The sequence below is a fragment of the Rhinolophus sinicus genome, linkage group LG04 (assembly GCF_036562045.2).
Source record: "Rhinolophus sinicus isolate RSC01 linkage group LG04, ASM3656204v1, whole genome shotgun sequence".
Taxonomy (NCBI): Eukaryota; Metazoa; Chordata; class Mammalia; order Chiroptera; family Rhinolophidae; genus Rhinolophus; species Rhinolophus sinicus.
The window spans coordinates 129,543,575-129,562,654 of NC_133754.1; the positions used below are offsets into that span (position 1 = coordinate 129,543,575).

At 38.6% G+C, this 19,080-nt stretch overlaps 1 protein-coding gene across 1 annotated transcript; it reads left to right on the plus strand.

The window, feature by feature from the left end:
• The first annotated feature begins 6,952 nt into the window (after positions 1-6,952).
• Positions 6,953-11,260, plus strand: CER1 (cerberus 1, DAN family BMP antagonist). The gene is made up of 2 exons (XM_019739137.2): positions 6,953-7,931; positions 9,725-11,260. Exons 1-2 carry the CDS (start codon positions 7,431-7,433, stop codon positions 10,004-10,006), a joined length of 783 nt encoding a protein of 260 aa, XP_019594696.1. The 5' UTR covers positions 6,953-7,430; the 3' UTR covers positions 10,007-11,260.
• The last annotated feature ends 7,820 nt before the right edge of the window (positions 11,261-19,080 follow it).

Consider the following 19,080-nt stretch of genomic DNA (forward strand, 5'->3'; position numbering starts at 1 on the left):
ACATTATGTTTCTGCACAGGTGTTGCCAAGATAGTCAAGCCAACCTTTATTTATAGAGGGTAGAAAATATAAATCTGTCTAAAATCTTTCATGAAACGAAGGTCTTACTATTTCCAGGGTTGATTTTGGTACCTACTCTTGGAGAGCCTTAGAGAGGCGTTGTCAATACAAGGTGTCATTGTTTTAGCTTTCCTACCCATGACTTGCTTTTCTCCCCTACTTCCCTCTCTGTTGGCAACTTTTCCTCACATTCTGTCGTACATTTGGCCCCGAGTCAGTTGAAAGCTTTGCAAGTTGATTTTCCATTCCCATCTGAATTTTAGCTTAGCTGTGGAACTGTTTTCCATGTGTTTTTAATCATTTGTTCATGTGTTATGAGCTTATAGGAACAATATGGTTCCCCCAAGCTGCCTTCATTGTATAAGCAGAAACTGGCAAGGTGGCCAGTGGGGAAATGGTTTTCAGACAGATGCCCCTACACTCATTTCTGTTGGTGATACACCGCCCCCATCATCCAACTGGAGGAAACAATTTACAAGCTGCATAAACTTAACTAACACACATAGAATTCTCTGGCATGAGTTACCTTTTCTAGGAGTGTACTTCTCCTTCAGGAGAGACTTACTTGGGAACTGTGGCTAGTATGACAAAGTTCAAAGACCTACTCTGAGACTCTGGCCAGGCTGGAAAATAAAGGTTTAATCTGATTCTTCCCAGATTCAGTGGAAATTTGGTTTTAAAATAGGGTCTAGACACAGAGAATTAAGGATATGTTCTCCAGGACAAAGAGATACCTTTTAGAAAGTAAAGAGCAGTAAGGACCTGTGTCAGAAGTTTCTTTCCACATTTTAATTGGATTTGACATGTTCAAACAAACATTCACCAACTATCCAAGTATAGAGTGAGTGGCCAGGAATGGGAAATAAACAGAAAATGTCTTTAACAAAATCCCTCTTGTCAAAGCTGCTGACAATGCAGTCTCCTGCAAACACAGATCTTACCTTCGAGGAGCCTTCCCTCCCTGGTTAGGAAGAGACACATGTATCCAAATTAAGCTAAGGCTGAGGAATCACTAAATGGCAGAGTAAAGAATATCTTTCCTGGTGCCCCCAAGTAAACCTTGGTGTTATGGGGTGAGATGGCCCCCTTGTAAATCCTCTACTACCTAGGGAGCCAGCTGGATAGCGGGTCTGCTCTGCAGCTGAAGACTTCAGGATTGTCACAGTTCTTTTGCCCTTTCTGACCTTTTTCCCCCCCTTTATTATATTTAGGACCACACTCATGAGAAATGAGTTAAATATTGCAGAGAGTTCCAACAGCTACAAGAAGGTATGGGTGATCCTGGGAAGAAAGATGGAAAGGTGTGCTAGAGTGAAAAGCTAGACTTCAGTGAGTTGATATGTCAATGGACGTGAAAAAGTGGAGATGGGATTTAGACAATTCTTTCCAAAAATTTTCTTCAAAGGCAGAAGACAATATTGAAGTGCAGAACCTGAAAACTTTTATGAAATAAAGAGACACTTCCAAAAGATTCAAACCAAGCAAACATTATATTAAGAGCAGCCAGTAGAGTGAAGATAGTTTGATGATAAGGGGGGAGACTATTCGATAAAGTAGGTTAGACAGGATGGAATTCAAGAACAGAATGGAAAGGAGAAATGAAGTGGTGTGGTTTGATGGTCTAATGGGAGGAAATTCTCCCATCTGATGGCTTCTATCTTTCTCTGTGGAAGAAGGAGTGAGGTCATTTGCTGAAAATGATGTGAGAGGCAGAGCATCAAAGGTTTAAGAAAATTCAGGAAGTTTTAAAATAATCTATATGGAAAATGAAGAGAGAGTTGATTAGAGTAATATGAAAGCTTGTTGAGCAGAATTGAGGGTACAATTAAGATGAGAGAGAGTTAATTTACATAGAATCAATTTTTGCTATTTTGTCATCATCTCTGCCAACATTCCATAGCCCAGGTATGGCCCAGGGAAGGTGGATAGCTGAGTGTTTCTAGGGTTGGAATTTTACTAGATGGGTGCAAGAGGAGGAAAAAGGGGCCAGGGAGTTAGGAATACTGCAAAAGTTTGAAATGATGGGCCGTGAATGCAACCTAGATAGGGAAGAAAGTGAAGACCAGAGAACTTACATTCATTCATTTGTTCATTTTAAAATCAGTATTTTGGAGCATCTGCTACATGGTAGGAACTATTCTAGGACTTGAGGTTGTGACTAAGAAAGATTTAGCCCCTACTTTCACGGACTTTAAATTGAAAGTGGAGACAGATGTTAAACAAATGTTCACACCATTAAGTGTTTAACTACAATTGTGGTAGTACTAGTATGAGGATAAAGGAGGAAACAAATGCTGTGGGAACAACTGTGTGAGAGCACTGAAACAACAAAATGTCATGAGAGAGCAGAATGTGGAAGTCACAGGTTAGAGGTGGAGCAATTCCTGGTAATAATGGGTCAGGATGTAATAGCGATGGGGCGTCCGGTTGGAATGGAGGTCATCTGATTTCAGCAAAGGTATTGAATGAGACATCATGTAATACTAGTGGCATGTTATCAATCAGACCCATCCATGTGGACGCTGATGTCACCCAAGGGATAGGATTAGGGGTGAAAAGAAAGGCAATGAGCCACATGAGGAGGGCAGGGCAGGCTGTATTGTCCCTGGCAAGGTTGAGGGACATGAATTTAAGTACCTGAGATCATATAGCTTATGAGCTGTGAAGCTGAGCCAGGAATCAGATAAAGTTTTTCTGGCTTCAAGTCCAGAGCTACTGCCACTTACATTACTCTTGCTGAGAGCAGCTTTCTGAAGCAGAATGAAAAATGATCAAGGTAAATGTTAAGGATGGGGAAGAAGGAGCATGACAGAGGTTAAACATCAGTGAAGGCAACCTGGACTATGGGAGTGGGGGAAGGATGGACAATGGGCTGGTGGGACATATGGTGGAATTCTCTTAGCTGCTTTGGCCTACTTTTCAGATTTGCAGGAGCCCTCTCTGCAATCTTGATAAGTAGCTGATTAGTCACATTTAGGCATTGTCCATTATTTGTGCACGGTAATAGATACATCCCCAGTTGCAAAAAAGTAAAACGCTTCTCCATGGTATGGGAATGTTTTGGACAGAGAACAGTAAGATCACTGAAACTGCAAATAAAATTATCAGATCTTAAAAGATATTTCAGGGATCGGTGCCTAAAAGTGGAAATGGGGAATTTATTGGCATGCTACGCCATTTGATAGTTGTCCTTTTCTATTGGCTATGCATTTTGTTCCCTTAGGGTGATGTTATAGTTTATGAGAGCTGCCATAACAAAGTACCACAGACTGGGTGGCTTAGACAATAGAGATTTATGTGCTCACAGATCTGGAGGCTGGAAGTCCAAAATCAAGATGTTGATAAGGTAATTTCCTTCTGGGGGCTCCCTCCTTGGCTTGGAGACAGCCATCTTCTCCTTATATCTTCACATGGTTTTTCCTCTCTGTGTGTCTTTGTCTTAATCTCCTTTTCTTATGAGGACACCAGTTTTATTGGAATAGCCCCCCCCCCCCCCAATGACCTCACTTTAACTTAATTACCTCTTTTTTAAACATGGTCACATTCTGAGGTTCTGAGGGTTAAGATTTCAACATATGACCTTTGAGGAGACACAGTTCAGCCCATAGCAGGTGACAATATAAAAAGATTGCATAAATAAGTTGATAACAGTGATTGCCTCCATGGCAGGACAGGAAGCCTGAGAGGTCAGAGGAAGATTTACCTTTCATTATACAATTTTTGTCCTATTTGACTTTTGATACTACATATATTTATTACCTAACCAAAAATCAAATGATTGCACGTCTATTGCACTTCCTTGCACTTAACAAAGATTTATTGACTAAAATGAGCAGAAACACAGTGTGACTGTACCTGATGCTTTTGGGATCTGGCTCTGAAAGTCCCTGATTAGCACAGGAATGGTGGCTGCCTAGTGTTCCTTGCGTAACTTGCTGTGAATAAACTAGACTCTCCCTATGGACTGCAGACTCCACCAGGCCTGGACAGGGACACCACCTTTTTATCCTCAGACCCTAGCACAGAGTTGGCACTCACATACTTGCTATACAAATGAATACATCAATGAGTCCAATTAGTAGAGCAGCTCTGGGGAATGAAGCCCTTTCTGATGTGTTCTTTACATAGAAAGTGTCAGGGAGGGGTGTCCAGGGGGGAGAGTTGTACATGTTGAATAATTTACTGAAGCAAATTATGTCAAAAGGATTAAGGGGAAACCACTTACTCTAATGTGCCGTCTTCTTTGTCTTTTGGAAAACAGAGAAAGATTCTGCCTTCTTTGAAAGGGTTCTTTTTAAATAATCAGAACTCCCATGACACAATGGCTATTCCATATTTTGAAAAGAGAGGTCATTATGAGGCAATGGCATGCGCCCTAAACAGATTTCTTCCACAAATCCATCAACCCTAATTCTCTTTTCTGTCTCTCAGTTTAACGCTAATGCCCACCTTCTACCCCAACACTGCTTCTCACCTTTTGTTGATTTAGGTCTGGGGTTTTCAGGAAAGAGCTGAGCCTCTCTCTTTTTCCTCAGAGAGCGCTAGACCACTTTTTCACTTCCTTCTGAGAGTCTGTAAGAGAGATAGATAGAAAAGGCAGCTGTGACTGTCCTCTCACAGGCACGCTGGGAGCTCTGCCCAGTCCCGAAGATATCTTAGTGCCTAGGAAAACCAGGTCAAGTTGGAATCAGAGCTCATATTATGCGGAGCCCGAGCTGTAAATTGGAATGAATGTATTATGATATTGGCCCCTCTGGCTCTCACGAAGGCCTGAGGTTATCCCAGGAAGTGGACTTAGCAGTCTCGGGCACATGTAAGCTCAGGCCTGCCTTTCACTCTGGCGTTTGCTACTAGGTACACCAACAATCTGTGGTGCTCTCTCCACACATCGGCTTCCCGCTGTGTCGGGAGGCCCACTCCAGACCCATCTCCATTTGGCTTCATCCAAATTGGGAGGTGACTAGATGTCTGTGTCACTGAAGACCCACAGAGCCAGTATATTTTTGCTGAAAGCTACAAAAATGTTTGTATTCTTAAGAGTAAGCTATAATGTGTCACACACTTAGCTTTAGAATTGGTGAAAGGACACAGTGGTGAAAGGGGAATGTCGTCGGCCCTTAGCTGTGAAAGATGGGACTGGAAAACAGACTACTATACCATAGCTCTCATCACACAGGCTTTACTTCGCTAGATTTACCCTTCAGGGTAATTGTCCATTTTCTCAACAAGAATGACAACACAACAAGAGGAAATTCTCCATGCGTACTTTTTAAAGGACATTTATAAACACCAAAAATGGGATCAGAAAGAGAGTTTAGGACTAAAGGAAGGTTTAAAATGGATAACGGACATCACTACAGCTAATATAATAAGGTTACAAAATGTATGACACCACTAGACCATATAAGCTGCTTGAGGGCAGGAACCAAGTTTTTATCATTTTCTATGATCTCCTAGTATGGAATATGTTGCCTGGCTCCCCAAGTGCTTCTTCTACAAATTTTGATGCAACAGAAATTATTTTAATTTTGTTCTATGTTCAGAGCTGATCAACCTGAGACCCCAAGTGGAATCTCTGGGATAGTCTTCAGTTTGAGGAAATGCTAGATATTGAGATTGATGGCAATTAAACTTTAGGCACTGAAAAGTAAAGTTTAAAAGGAATTAGGAAATATATCATAGTTGGTGTCAATAGCATATTATTCTCGGGGACAGAGAGGCCAGCTCTGGAAAGTCCATTTCATTGACTAACTGAGTGGAATGAAGAAATTCAAATAGCTGGCAATTAAAAAACTACTTTAAAAGAAGTGGCGAATCTTAATGCTCATTTAGGATAGATCAACTTTACCTTAATTAATATTACTACAGGTTCTATGGTATTTGATATAAGTAAAATATGTCTCTTCTGATAGAATTTTGGAAAAATATGGTCCATTTTTAAATAGTTCATTATTTGTAGGTAAAGGGCTTACTTGAGGCTTTATCTCACAGAAATCAGGCATGATTATTAAAAAGAACACAGGTGTCTGGCAAAAATATTCCAGTGGGTCACTTCTTTAAAAGAATGATTAACTAGTACTAAAAATTGGGGGAGCATGTTCCAGGATTATGTGTGTTACTGAAAGCAAGGAATATAATCATTAAACTAAAAGGGAAGAAACATAAGCAAGTATTGGGTCAATTCTCAGTGGAAATAGTGTTCAAATAGTGTGGAGAGTCCATTAGACTCAATTCTGGGGTTCCCGTTTCCTGCATATGTTTCTTTTTCATATCCTGGCCTGATTTACGACATTTTCAAATGATAGTCACGTAACAGATTTTCCTTTGATTCCTAAAGACTCATATTTATCTCCATCTTTATTTATCCTGGTCATCAGTTATGCTAGAATTGGGAGGTAATGTGGATTCTGTAAGGTAAAGAATTGACCAGCCAGCTTCATGCCCAGAGCTATCAAACCTGGTTCTTAGAATCCACGTTCTCAAGTCTGGCTCTTTGTTCAAGAAAGAAAAAATCATTAGTCTGCTTGAGAGAAACATTTCCCCATCTTCAGTGAAGACTGATGCCTGTCAGTCTATTAGTTAGTATCTCGTTGAGAAATTTGTGAACAATTGAAAGGGTTTATCTGATGACTGACCAGTTGTGAAATTTAGCACTGAGTATTTGATTCTTAAGGTGAGGGGAATGACTTCGAATTATGAGTTTCCCCTTACTCTTTTGCCACACAAATCAGCAACCCCAACCGCATCTAAGTAAGATGGAGAGTCTTCTACTCAGCAAACATCCATCTATTTCTTTAACATCCACCTATTTCTTCCTTTCCCTCCCTTACAATGTTGATATACTCCTTTGGCTGCTCGTGTGTGTGTGTGTGTGTGTGTGTAGAATCTAAAAGCTTAGGCTTCTGCTAAATGTGTGCTTTGAATTTTTATGTGGTATACTTTTCTCATAAAAACATGTTTTATCTATGCTATCCCAGCACAAAGCAGATGCACCTGAAATGTTCTGTTGACTCTGGTCCTTCTTCTAATAACAGCGATGGGAAATCTGGGCAAAGAATGTGTTGTTTTCTCTAATACTGCTCTTTAAATCTCAGACGATAAAGTGTCAGCTAATGACCCCCTGGGTCCCAGGCTTTCACTCGGGCCTTCTAAAATACACAAAACTCTAGTGAAGGCAGGACACCATTAGCACTACATAATTCAAGCAAACAAATGTGTTTACATTGCCTGGCTACTGACCACCTGCCTCCTCATCCCACAAGGCTTGTATCTATATATGGGAGCTCCTTGTTCACAGTCCTGCAGGGAGCGAGTCTCTCCTTCAGGCCTCACCGGCTGTGAATCTGAGAGGAGCTGGGGCCCGCAACAGCATGCATCTCCTCTTACTTCAGCTGCTGGTACTCCTGACTCTGGGAAAGGCTGCACAGCACGGCCACCAGAGTCAGAGTGCGGTTCCTCTTGTGCTCCTAGAAAGGAATCGCAGAGAGCTTCCCATGGGCAACCAAGAGGAGGCCGAGGAGAAGCCAGATCTGTTTGTTGCAGTGCCACACCTGATAGGTGCCAGCACTGCAGGGGCGGGCCGGAGACAAAGAGAGAAGACGCTGTTCAGGTTTGGCAGGCTCTGGAAGAAGCCTGAGAGAGAACTGCACCCAACCCAGGACCCGATCAGTGAGCACTTTCCACTTGGCACCCAGGCCCTCACTCAGTCCAAGGATGGGATACAAATGAGGAAGTCACCTCTTCAGGAAGAAGCCAAGAAATTCTGGCACCACTTCATGTTCAAAATGAGTCCGGCTTCTCAGGGGGTCATCTTGCCCATAAAAAGCCACGAAGTGCATCAGGAGACCTGTAGGACGGTGCCTTTCAGCCAGGTATCTGTTCTGGGGGGAGAGGGGATTAATTGGGTTTGAGGAAGGGGGTGGGCAACTGGGACAGGTGAAGAGGAAGGGAAGAGGCTGCCAGGAGGCTGAGTCCTGCCTGACTCCCAGACTTTCTCCCTGGGCAGTCATCATAGGATTTGGCAAACTATTATCATACCCCGAAATTTCCTTCTAAACTTGCCATTGTTTCTTGGTGTTCTAGAAACGCCACAAGAATTGTGTGACTCTCCTGCCAATATTAATAATCATTTATATTGATGGCACATAGATTTGTTTTCTTATTTTTACAAAAGTGTTGCTCTATCCAGAATGATAAATAAAACAACACTTTCAGTTAGAAAACAGGGAATTTAGAGCCATCTACCAAGAACTCTCGCTAGCTGTGTCACTAACTCTCTATTAGGATGTGGGTGAGTAGGTCAACTCCATCTGTAGATCAGTTGGGATACATTGGACTCCTCCCCAAATACTCTCATACACATATATGATGGCCTTAATCCTAGTATTTCACATGGAACTACTTCACAGGTCTATAAAATATGTTGAGGTTTCTAGGCAGAAGCTGCCATATCACTTTAATATAATCATAGCAAAAATGACTCATTTTCTCATAAACTTTTAAAAAATAATTTTGATGCAAAGTCACATTTTCTAATACCTAATCGCCTAATTCCTAATACCTATCCTGATACCTAATACTAATTCCTAATACTCTTCCTAATACCTATCTCCTAATTCATGTTGTATTGGATGGTTTGTGGTTGTTATCATTGATTCTACACTATTAAGATGAAGGAGCATTCTACTGTCTCCTTCCTCCCGTCGGTCCTGGCAAGCCCCATACTCCAAATGTTAAATTAAAATTGAGAAATTGCATCAGGTGCTTACACATAAAGATAGTGAACTAACAGAAACATGAGGTAGAGTAAAATTTTACAGTCCAATAATACTACCCAATTAAGCGGGCAGTATTATAAGGTAATTGACTGTGCAAAGCAGTTAAGTGTTATGCCTAAAAAGGCAAGGATATGTAGCAATGACAAGTCAACTGTCAAATAATAATGACTGCTTTGTTGGCCATGTGCAATTAGAAAATTGCTCCTAAGAATCATGCAATCAAATTTCCTTTGAAACTCTTATTTTGAATTCTATTGCAAATGAAATTGAAATTAAGGTGTTTGACTCATACATTTTGAAAGGCACATAAAGCTATGGGCGTAGGGTTATGGGAGAGGCAAAAGTGATGTCATGCACGATGATTTGCAGGCTTATGTGTTGCCAATTTGCTCCATGCAACTTCATAGATTTGAATGTACTATAGACCCTGCAGAATAGGATAGAATTAAACTCATGATATTCTAACCTATGAGCAACTGAACAGACTTGTATTGAGAATATATTATGTACAATGTACTGTGAGGAATCAAAAGGGAAGGCATATTACTTACATAAGAAGTCAGCCATTAGAATTTTTCAACTGGCAGCATCCAATTAGACAAAATTTCTTAAAGTTTTGCATTTCAAAATAGAATAAGACTTTCATTTTAACTTAGGGACTTCTTAAAGGTTAATTTATTCATTTAGTCAATAAAAGAAATCTTTTGTTGAGGTAGCTTTATGCCCTTACAGATAACATCACTTGGATAACGCAGAATATCCCAAATTGGAAAGTTTTTGACATTTTATTCTAAATTATCCTCAGACTTAACAATCTATAGCTTCTGTATCATGTGTATTAATGAAATGCTGCAAGATCATTTAATGGAGATGTGTTTGCCTTGCAGACTATCACCCATGAAGAGTGTGAGGAAGTAGTTGTGCAGAACAACCTGTGCTTTGGGAAATGTGGGTCTGTTCGTTTTCCTGAAGCTGCACAGAATCTCCATACCTTCTGCTCCCACTGCTCGCCTGCCAAGTTCACCACGATGCACTTGCAGCTGAACTGCACTGGCCTTGCCCCTGTGGTCAAGGTGGTGATGCTGGTGGAGGAATGCCAGTGCAAGGTGAAGACGGAGCACCACGAGCATCATGCCCAGGATCCCTTTATCCCAGGATTTTCAACTTAAAAAAACTCTCCCAATATTACCTTTCAACAGCAAAGCCACAATAGCAAAGTTGCTGATTATTCGTTCTGGAAATGTTTAGTACTCTTTTAAGGGAAAGGTGGTTTAAAAAGTAGTAAGATAGAGCAATTTAGAGATAATGCTATTCGTCTAGTTATCAGTACACATTTGGTATCCAGTTTTGGCTCTCCTGCTTACTGGCCATAGAAGGGTAACAAGTTATGGAAGCATTCTCCACCTTGAGTTTTTCATCAATAAATGAGGTACTTGAACTCGATGATTGCTCAAGTCCTTTCCACTACTAATATTCCATTATCTATTGTCTCCAAGTTTTGGTACAAGCCCTCCACCTGAAAAAAGGAAAAGAAGTAACCTAGATCAGAAAAATGGGCTTCTTTAATAGCTGTCAAAGCACCAGCAAATTTGTATAATAGAAAGGATTCCTCATACTTACAGCTGCCTTTGCCTCTCAGGCAGTGTTTTATTTGACTCCAATCAGATGATTAAGTAGTTCCATAGATGTAAGTAGTAACTTGTTTGGTTGCTTCCTTATTTTTGATACTCCCCATATAAACTTCTTAATGTCAGGTCTCCGGCTTTGAAGAAGGAACATTGATGGTACTTTTAGTGCTTTACGTCGGGATAAGGAACAATCACTGGTAGCCAAACAAGTACCTATATTGTGGGGGAAAAATATACGGCCAATACCAGGTTTAAAGGTCAATCCAGAGATGCTAATGAAAGTAACCAAGGAATTCCAGAAGCTGTCAAATTAAATAAACTGCAAATGATTTAAAATTAAAACAATTTAAAGATGATATATTTTATCCATGTATTTTGGATAAGGTAGTAAGTAAGGGTTCTGTGTCTGGATGACTTTTTTTTTTTGCTACTGTGTAAAAACTTTATATTACAAATTTTATTCAGCAAAAGCCACCATTGCAAGTTCTAAACATATTCTGAACATTTGAATGTATTAAATTTTAGTGTATGAAACATTCTGGGAAATGTCATGACATTCAGTTATCTTATAGTTTGTCCTTATTTGTTTAGTCTGTCCCATAATTTAAAGACACTTTCTGGAGATTACCTAACTCGAAGCATTTCTGAAATGGTTTCAGAGCTAAGACAATGGCTGAAATGTTTCTTCTGACACATCAGATAGACCTCTGTTAAGGTCCTTGAATCACTGTCTTCTGTGATTACATTTCTCCTTTTGTATTTATTTATATGCATGTTTTGTGCAAAGCTCACTTTCCCCAGACATATTTCTTTTTCTGTAATCATTCTTTAAAAATTCATCCTAAAATTATTTTTATTGTTTGGATTTCTTTATTTTCAGTATATTCACAAAAAGTGTATCCCAGAATAATGATTATTTTCTGAAAAAAAAAAAAAAAGAAATCAATGTATAGTTTAATTCTATTCCCCCTTAATCACACTATCTAACCTGGTGTTCTGCAGAAGCGAATGCATTTATATTTAGTGTATATTTTACAACACATCAACGTAATAGAATATGTGCTACACAGATACACATGTGGCAATTACATCAGAATATATTATACCCTTTAGTGGTCAAAGACAAGCTAATTGGCCAAGATATGATCATAAGGATACAACTGTTAAGCATTACTGATATCCCAGCTGGTCAATATATTTTGGTGCCAAAAGCTATTGAGCAGCTGTCTAGTTTGCAATTGTCTAACCCTGATTACGTAAACCCATCTCTGCCAATTGGACTATCCTCATCGTCCTTACATTCTTGTAAATCCCTTTTATCTATCCTTGCAAATAGACTCTCTAGCCCCACAGAGTCGTCAGTTTTATTCAAATTCTGGCCTGCCATTCCCTCACATGTGAATTCAAGATGAGATAGCTAATAGTGGCATCAGGGCTTGTATTCATAGAGTAATTGTATGAACCTCACCGTTTTTACTTATTCAACCATTTTTATTTATAAAAAAGGCAATTTTCAATGGTTCAACATAATACATGGGAACTTAAGAAACCAAGAGGAAACACACAAATATTGAATATCTATTAAGTATCAGATACTGTGCGGGGTCTTTGACATAAATTGAACAACTTATGTAATACATAAATATACAAATTATACATTCCTTACAAAAATATTATGAGGTGGGTAAACATAGGTGAGGAAAATAAGTCTTAAAAAAGTTTAAGCAATTTGCCTAAGGTCATTTGGAGCATATTTTTAATTTGTATTAAAAAATTTGCTCATTCATTGTCTACCAATTTAGATTTAACTCCTCTAGGTCTCTGGATTATAGGCCTCAAAGGTAATTTCTTTTTACCTCTTGTCTAACTCTCATATTTCAAGGAAATTGATGCTATCTTTTGAAAGAGAAATATTGCTTAGGTCAGGTTCTCAGCCACGCATTGTCCTGATTGAGAGGTGATCACGGCAACCCTCTCAAAAATCTTGGTCTCATTTGTCTCCTGATTAAAATAAGGCTGATAATAGTTACTTTAACATTATTGTGATGACTAAGTGTAAGTAACAGCCTATCAGAGAGCTTTCGATTCTGTAAAACTACAAAGAGTTAATTCACTCTTTTCCATTCAATTTTCTCTTATTTTTTAAAAAATTTGTTTCGAGAAATTTAAAAGACAGAAAAGTGCAAAGAATCACGTAACACTCACATTCTCACCACGAGAATGTTTAATATTTTCTCATCTTGTGCTCCTTGTCTATTTTTTTTAAAGAAATCAACCATTTCACATATTAGTAAAGTCGGCTCTAGCCACTCTGCTGAGTCCCATCTCTCACGCCCCTGACCCTTCAACACCCCTCAACCCAAAGATTCCTGTTTAGAATTCCAATATCCTTTTATATTTTATGGATGTACATACACATCCGTAAATAATGTATAGTATTATTTTTGTGTGTGTGTATGTTCCTTTATTCAGCAGGTATTTATTTATTCACCAGCTATGTGCAAGATACCACTCTAAGTTCTGTGACTGTAGCGAGGAAACAAGTCAGACATGATCCTGCTCCCTAACGGGGGGAAGACAAGCAATTTGAAAATCAATCAATTCATTGATTAATCAACTGAGAGGAAAAATATCAGGTGGCTATAAGTGGTATGAGTTTTAATTATATGCATGATATTTTATAAACATTGTTCTATAGTTATTTTTTTCTCCACACAGAATTCTGATGTGTTTTTACAAAAGATTTTAGAGTTTTGTTTTTTTAAAATATATTTTTATTTTAGAAACTTGGCATTAAATATTCCCTATAGAGAGTGATTAACTTAGATTTGATAATTAATTTTTTAATGTACATAGTCTCTTTAACCTGTCAATTGAATTCCTATCTAAGAATGTCCTGTACCTTCTGAATTCTTACAGAGAAGTTATTCTATGCAAGTCACTGTGCTGAGAACTCTGGGATAATCTAAGGTAAATAAGACACATTCCCCACTACCCTGGAGCTTACAATGTAATAGCAGAGATAATATATGCAAATTATAAATCAATAATGACAGTAATAATAATAACAACCACTAATTATTGAGCCCTTACTATGTGTTCAAGTACTTTATATTTTTCATCTCCTAGAAATAGACATTTTTATACCCATTTTTTTGACAAGGGAGTGAGAGTTAGAGAACTTCATTCAGTCAGTCCACAAATATTTATGATTGTGATGAGCTTGGTCATTGTGCTGGGTACAAAGAATATAAATAAATGAGTATATGATTATCTGAATATAATTCCTGATCTTAAGAAGTTTACAGTCTGAGAACAAGAAACTGGAAGTATTTGCTTCTGTAAAGCTAGAATTATGATTCCCCCCACACAACCCCCAACCCCAGATTCAAACACCACTTTCCCAGTGAAGTCTTCCTTCACCCCCAGATTAGGTCAGATTCACTTCTTATATGATTTCATGGCGCTATATACCTGTACGTCATAACACTCGTCTCATTTTGTAATTACACCTTTATTTGTGTCATTATTAGTCCAATCATAAGCTCCATGAGAGCAGGGGTCATATTGGATGTCTTTCACCACTGTAATCAATACCTAGGAAAGTGTCCAGCACATAGTAGGTATGCAAGAAATATTTTCGTTGGCATAAAGAAACAGTATCATAGGTATCATGTTGAAGGTATATCATGTGTTAAGCATTGTTTCAAGAACTTTACATACATCATTTCACTTAACCCTTATGAAATCCTATGAGGTAAGAAGTACTGTATTATTTTATAGATGAGGATGCACACATAAATTCAATAACCTTCCCACACTGCCACTTCTGGGGCATAGCAGAAGCTGAATGACTCCAAAATCCCAGATCTTTCCTACTATGCTGCAGTGCTTCAGGATTTCAAAAATAAGAATATATATATACATAAATACATATATTTATCCATACATATATACATAAACATATGCATGCATATACATACATACATACATACAAACATACATACATACACATATATAATCAGGGTTAAACACCTAATTCATCCACTAGTCTATGCCTTCTCGGATTCCCACAGCCCCATTAGTCATGCCTGTCTTAGGGCATTTATATCAATGAGGATGCTTTCGACTCAAGTACCAGAAAACATAGTTCAGAATATACTAAGTTATAAAGGAATTTATTATTTCATAACAAGAAGTTTGGGAGGCAGCTAGTTCCTTCGTTGGTCAAGTCAGAAGTCCTACCATTCCATCAAAGACTTGGGTTCCTTCCTTCTTTCTGCTCTGTCACTCTCTGTCACTCTCCACCAGCTAAAACTCCCCTCAGTCACAATATGCTGCTGCAGTTCCTGACATGTTTCGCCATTCACACATCAAGGTCTGAAGTAGAAAAAATGGATTCTCTCTCACTTAATATCAATTTTAAAGAGCTGAATAAAATCAGTTACACTGAGGATAATTAAACAATGGAACAAAATCTTTGCCCTGACAGCAAGGAATAAAAAACAAAAAAAAAAGCTATTGGGTAGGTCAGCATGGTGAGTGCCATAGCCAGTGCCACTTTTTAACTTAAGTTATCATTATTTTTTTTATTTTATCTTTCTTTCTAAATTGTAAGCTCCTTAATAGCAAGTCCTGTATATTAGACATTTTTGTTAACCCACTGCTACTAACCTAGTGTTTTATGTTTAATATATCGTATTATATTATTTTAATATTATTAAATGCATAAAACATTTTATATATTATATATTTGTATATACATATATACATATATATAAACATGGACATATGCATATACAGTGCATAATTTTAATGTTTATAAGGAATAAATGCTGAACACATTTAAGCTAAATAAATGCATTTTGGGAACTGGTCTTGGAAGGATAGGTAGTATACATAGTGCGGGGAATTTTGAATAGCAGCCAACAGCTTTTAGAGATGTATTTAATAGGCAATGGGGAGTTTTTGAAGGTTTTTGAGCAGATTAGGATGGTATGGGTTTATAACAGGCACTTCAGAGAGGCTCACAAACCCCTTGAAGTGTGCATACATGTTTTGACTATGGGCATACTTCAGGGACGAAGGTCCAGAATTTTTATGATCTTCTCAAAGATTTCCGTGAGTCAAAAATCCTAACAGTGGGTATGATAAATTAGGATGGGAAAAAGCTGGAGGCCAGAAGAGCTGGAAGGAACCTTGGAAATCATATGCATAAACCTCTTCTGACTGGAACTCAGGAAAGTCAGGTTTCCATTATTGGAACAAAGGATGGACTTAAAATACACACTAGTGGTTCTTCTTCACCTTGTTTAACCTAATGTTCACGTTCAGGAACTTGCCAGGGTGAAATGGGTGAGTAATAATACCCTGAGCAAAGGAACAGATTTTCCTGTAATACTAGTTTTCCAAAGCCAGGTCCCACTTATCCACCCACATTTCTGGGACAGAGCTCAGGCTTTCATTTTATGGCCTGCCTCCCTCTTATTCTGTTGTGCTCCTCCTCCTTTCCTCCAAAAGAAACAATCACCAGTGACCCACCTGTGGGTGGGGACTTGGGTTAATATTTTTCAAAGAAATTATCACAACTTCCTCTTGTATACCAGGTAAGGGAAACACACCTATTTCTGCCCACTAGCCAAAGAACAAGAATTTCCAGTAATTTTATTACTAAAAGGAAACCTTCATCCTGCCTAAACCTCAGGCAAAAGATAGGTAAACATAAATGGATAGAACACCATGTGAACTTATAATTGAAGGGACTCCCAAATATGCAAATATCACAAAAAAAGACTATGCCCCCATTCTCCTGCTTATCTGCAAAGGAGATTATAAGTCCAGGTAGAGCTCCAAGGAAAATTGCAAAGCAGGTGGAATTTTCTTTGGAATCTACTTTTCCTCCTTTCTGCCTGTCATCTGACCCTAGAGCTCCTGCCTTTCTCTCACCTCTATTTCAGGATATCCAAATTATCTAAGTTGCCCCAGAGCTTCTAATTCCTGCCCACTCATCTATCTGGCTCATCAATGTATTCATCCAATTGACATCTATTTAGAACTTATTAAGTGTCATGCATTTTGCTGACTCATTGGGGTACCAAGATGGCTATGATAGGTTCCTGTCCTTGAGGACACATAATTTACCTGGCTGGAGAGTTTGGGTTTCATTCTACAGGCAACTGATTCTTAACCTAGAATTATCTAGGAGCTTTTAAGATATAGAAATTCTGTTCCAATGGGTAGAGTTAGCAATAGGGGACAACAGTCAATAGTCAATATATCTTTAAAGCTCCACAGGTGATTTTGCCACCAGGCCAGATAATGAGGCGGTGGGGACAACTCTATTCTTCCCCACACTGAAGAATTCTGGTCATAGGAATTCTGAACACTTGCTCAGATTCCTTTTGGAAGGAGAAGATCATGCTGTTTTCCCAGCCCTTCTTGATCCTCCTGTTCTCCATCAAAACTCTCTTTTAAGTTCTTCAAATTTCATTTCTGTGTAATTCATGAGTAACATGACTCTTGCCAGTTAATAAAATTGCAATATTTTTTTTGCCAAGAGGACATAGAAATGTTTAATTGAGTTGATTTTTTTCTCCCCCCAGATAAGTTGTTCTTTTTATCACATACCTATGGCATTTATTTCTCCATTAGCAATTAGCATTATAATTCAATAACTCTCAAATATTAGTGTGCCTACAACTTACTTTGGGTGCTCAAAGCAATGCTTTCTTGGCTCCACACCCAGGATGTCTGATTTACTGGGCTAGAGATATATTCAGGTATCTGCATTTTTCTATGTGTTTCATTATGAAGATTTTCAAAACTACAAAAAAGCTAAAGCAAAATAGTACCAAGAATAATTCTATAGCTGCCAACTTCATTCAACAATTGTTGACATTTTGCCATATTTTCACTTCTCAGTTTGTATAAATGTATGTATGAATATTCACTACATATTTTTATATTGTTGATCCATTTGAAAATAAATTACAGGTATCGTGTAACTTCCCTCTTAATACTCCAGCATGCATCTCCTAAGAATGAGGATATTCTTCTACATGGTAAAGATAGTGATATTATCATTACTCCTTAGAAATTTAACAATATTTTCAAAATCCCATCTAGTTATTTTAATGGATATCTTCTGGGTCAAATTCTCTCTCTCTCAAGTTTGGAGGGAGAAGTGTCAGACATCGTGGTGTACTAATGGAGGAGAGTTTTGGGAAGCAAGCAGGACTCATGGCACAACCCAAATAAGTCTTGAGTTAGCTGTGGGTAGATTTCACAGATCAGGGCAGACTAATCTTGCCAGAATATCCATTCCACTTGACACAGAGTCTAAGAGAAGCCAGACAGGTCATACAGCTCCTAGGATACTCTCCTACACAATGGTTTTTAAGTATAGGAAAGGTGAAATGTTCTTTCCTTCCTGGGAAACTTCAAAGAAAATCCTCCTGCCCTCATTTTTATAATAGAAAGTTGACTGGTGAGGGTCCAAAAAGGTATCTACAGCATTAACTACATACCTGGTGTAAGGGGTAAGATTTGTTTCAGTGGAAACGATCAATTGGATGATTCCCTGCTGTGATTAAAGAGTTAAAATTGTGGCCCAGAGTCACAGAGGTGTTGTAAGAAATAGGGATCATGGGAATTGTAGTGTGACACTTCTGCATGCTCTCTAATATTGTCTCCATAAAACAGCATCAGCTGCCTGTGCACATGGTGTAATTTTAACATGCTCTTTTAATATTTACAGTGTGCCCGTAAAAGATTTCATGATGACAGTTGGTGCTTCCCGTAATATTTAATGCATGACAGCTCAACAGTGATCAGTTTGCTTTAGAAAAGAGTCTCTGAGAATGCTGTTTGTCACAAATCCTGGCTTGGGGATGATTCCTGGGGCAGGATTTTCTAAACCTAAGGTTGATCCCATTTTATTGCCTGCATGGTTCGGTTCGGTAAGGTCATATCTCCAGGTTCTTCCCATACAGCAAAAGTGGAATAGGAAAAGGTGGAGTGGATAAGGAGGTTGCTTGCAAGCATAGGTATGAGCTTGGGAGTGACTTTTTGTTTTTGAAATGCAGTTACAACAAAAGTTACTCCTTGATTAAGAGAGGAAAGGAAACAGATATCAGCAGAAATGATGTGTGTGTGTGTATGAGCATGTTTATGAGTTTGGCTGCTATCCAAAACAGCACAGGCATTTATTAAACCCAAGATGTGGTCAGTGCTTTCTACAGAGTTAGTCAATCTTTCACCATTGCTTCCATTGAATTCTTCAATTACGTGTTTGCTTGCCCCATGCTATTCTCCATCATGACACTGAGCTTGCATTGCCTGCCTATGGGATTTTCTCAGACAGTTCTATTTACTGCTGCACCCATGTCAACCACATTTTTACCAGCTAAAGCTAAGGCTTACTGCTGTGGCACTGCAGGGTGTCAAAAGGCGAAACATCAGATGGCCTAAATTTTTTCATTTATTAGATGTAGATATCATGAACCCGAGGAAAGTGCTGTTTTATTACCTCTGGTACCTGGGTTTTCCTTGAAGTACCCAGATTATTTTATTCCCCTAGTCAACGTTATCCTCACGTGAGCCATGTGGGCTGTCTC